Source organism: Molothrus aeneus, unplaced genomic scaffold (assembly GCF_037042795.1).
Source record: "Molothrus aeneus isolate 106 unplaced genomic scaffold, BPBGC_Maene_1.0 scaffold_34, whole genome shotgun sequence".
In the NCBI taxonomy this organism is placed as follows: Eukaryota; Metazoa; Chordata; class Aves; order Passeriformes; family Icteridae; genus Molothrus; species Molothrus aeneus.
The window spans coordinates 156,648-158,450 of record NW_027099005.1 but is presented as its reverse complement, the minus strand read 5'-3'; the positions used below and the strand labels follow the sequence as shown (position 1 = coordinate 158,450).

General features: G+C 51.7%; 1 protein-coding gene across 1 annotated transcript; it reads left to right on the top strand.

The window, feature by feature from the left end:
- Nucleotides 1-574: 574 nt before the first annotated feature.
- On the top strand, nt 575-1,507 carry LOC136570417 (olfactory receptor 14J1-like). Its single transcript, XM_066570893.1, has one exon. The coding sequence runs from the start codon at nt 575-577 to the stop codon at nt 1,505-1,507; it is 933 nt and encodes a 310-aa protein (XP_066426990.1).
- Nucleotides 1,508-1,803: the final 296 nt, after the last annotated feature.

The following is a 1,803-nucleotide window of genomic DNA, read 5'->3' as shown; positions in this document are numbered from 1 at the left end:
CAGTGCCCTGTGCTGGGAGGGGTCTGCAGGGCAGAGCTGAGCCCCCAGGGCTGGGCTGGGCACTGGCAGCACAGGCAGGGACAGGGCTTGGATAGAGAGACACAGCTCCCAGTAGGCACAACTCCAGGCAGCAGAGAGCCAGAGCAACCCTTGGTATCCCATCCTGTCCAGCTGCACAGGGAAAGAGAGAAGGGCTTAGAGAAACTGACTTTTAAACTCGAGTCTTTAAAAACTCCACTTTATTTTTCAAGCACATTTTAATTTCAATCATGCTGAACTAGAGGAAGGTGTAATAAGCAAAGGCACCTGTGTGGTGCCAGTATTCTGACTGCACTGGGGCCCAGGGAGCCCTGTCTTCCCTCTGGGCTTCCCAGTGTTCAGGCTGAGAGCAATACTGAAGATGAGGCAGTAACTCAGGAGCACAAACACAAGCTCAAAAATAAAAATGTTGAGTGAAGTTCTCCAACAGGTAGAGAAGTAGTTTTGAGGGTATTCCTAAAATAACTCCATAGGATTGACTCAAAGAGTTTGTCAATGTCTTGTTTCAACAGTCCACCATGGCCAGAGTGAAGGAATGTCCAACAGCAGCTCCATCAAGTACTTCCTCCTGCTGGCATTGGCAGACACGCGGCAGCTGCAGCTCCTGCACTTCTGCCTCTTGCTGGGCATCTCCCTGGCTGCCCTCCTGGGCAACGGCCTCATCATCAGCGCCGTAGCCTGCGGCCACCACCTGCACACGCCCATGTTCTTCTTCCTGCTCAACCTGGCCCTCAGCGACCTGGGCTCCATCTGCACCACTGTCCCCAAAGCCATGCACAATTCCCTCTGGGACACCAGGAACATCTCCTACTCAGCATGCGCTGCACAGGTGTTTTTCTTTCTCTTCTTTATGTCAGCAGAGGTTTCCCTCCTGACCATCATGAGCTACGACCGCTACGTGTCCATCTGCAAACCCCTGCACTACGGGACCCTCCTGGGCAGCAGAGCTTGTGCCCACATGGCAGCAGCTGCCTGGGCCAGTGCCTTTCTCAATGCTCTGCTGCACACAGCCAATACATTTTCCCTGCCCCTGTGCCATGGCAATGCCCTGGGACAGTTCTTCTGTGATATCCCCCAGATCCTCAAGCTCTCCTGCTACAAATTCTACCTCAGGGAACTTGCGCTTCTTACTATTATTGCCTGTTTAGCTTCTGGATGTTTTGTGTTCATGGTTTTCTCCTATGTGCAGATCTTCAGGGCTGTGCTGAGGATCCCCTCTGAGCAGGGACGGCACAAAGCCTTTTCCACCTGCCTCCCTCACCTGGCCGTGGTCTCCCTGTTTTTCAGCACCATCATGTTTGCTCACCTGAAGCCCCCCTCCATCTCCTCCCCATCCCTGGATCTGGCCCTGTCAGTTCTGTATTCGGTGGTGCCTTCAGCCCTGAACCCCCTTATCTACAGCCTGAGGAACCAGGAGCTCAAGGCTGCAGTGTGCAAACTGATGACGGGACAATTTCAGAAGCATTAAACTGGTTGCCAATTTCTGCAATTCACTTTTAATAAAAGTCATCTTTGATAGATCTATTGGTTTGGTTTTTTTCCTGTTCTTTCTTTTTTTAGTATTCTCCCTAAACCAAGGCTATTGTTTGTGCCACTTCCCCCTTTACTGTGGCCTCAGACTGTGTCAAAGAGGGGCTGCACTCTCGGTGGCTTTAAATGAAATAAAAGATCTCCCAGCAAAGTTTTCTGCAGAGATGCCCTTTTGTTGCCTTCTCTGGAGCTGCAGCAGCAATGTCTGTGTGCAGAGCTGGGGCAGATCAGGGC

Coding starts and splice junctions, on each gene's coding strand:
- LOC136570417 (XM_066570893.1), top strand. CDS start 575: ATGTCCAACAGCAGCTCCATCAAGTACTTCCTCCTGCTGGCATTGGCA.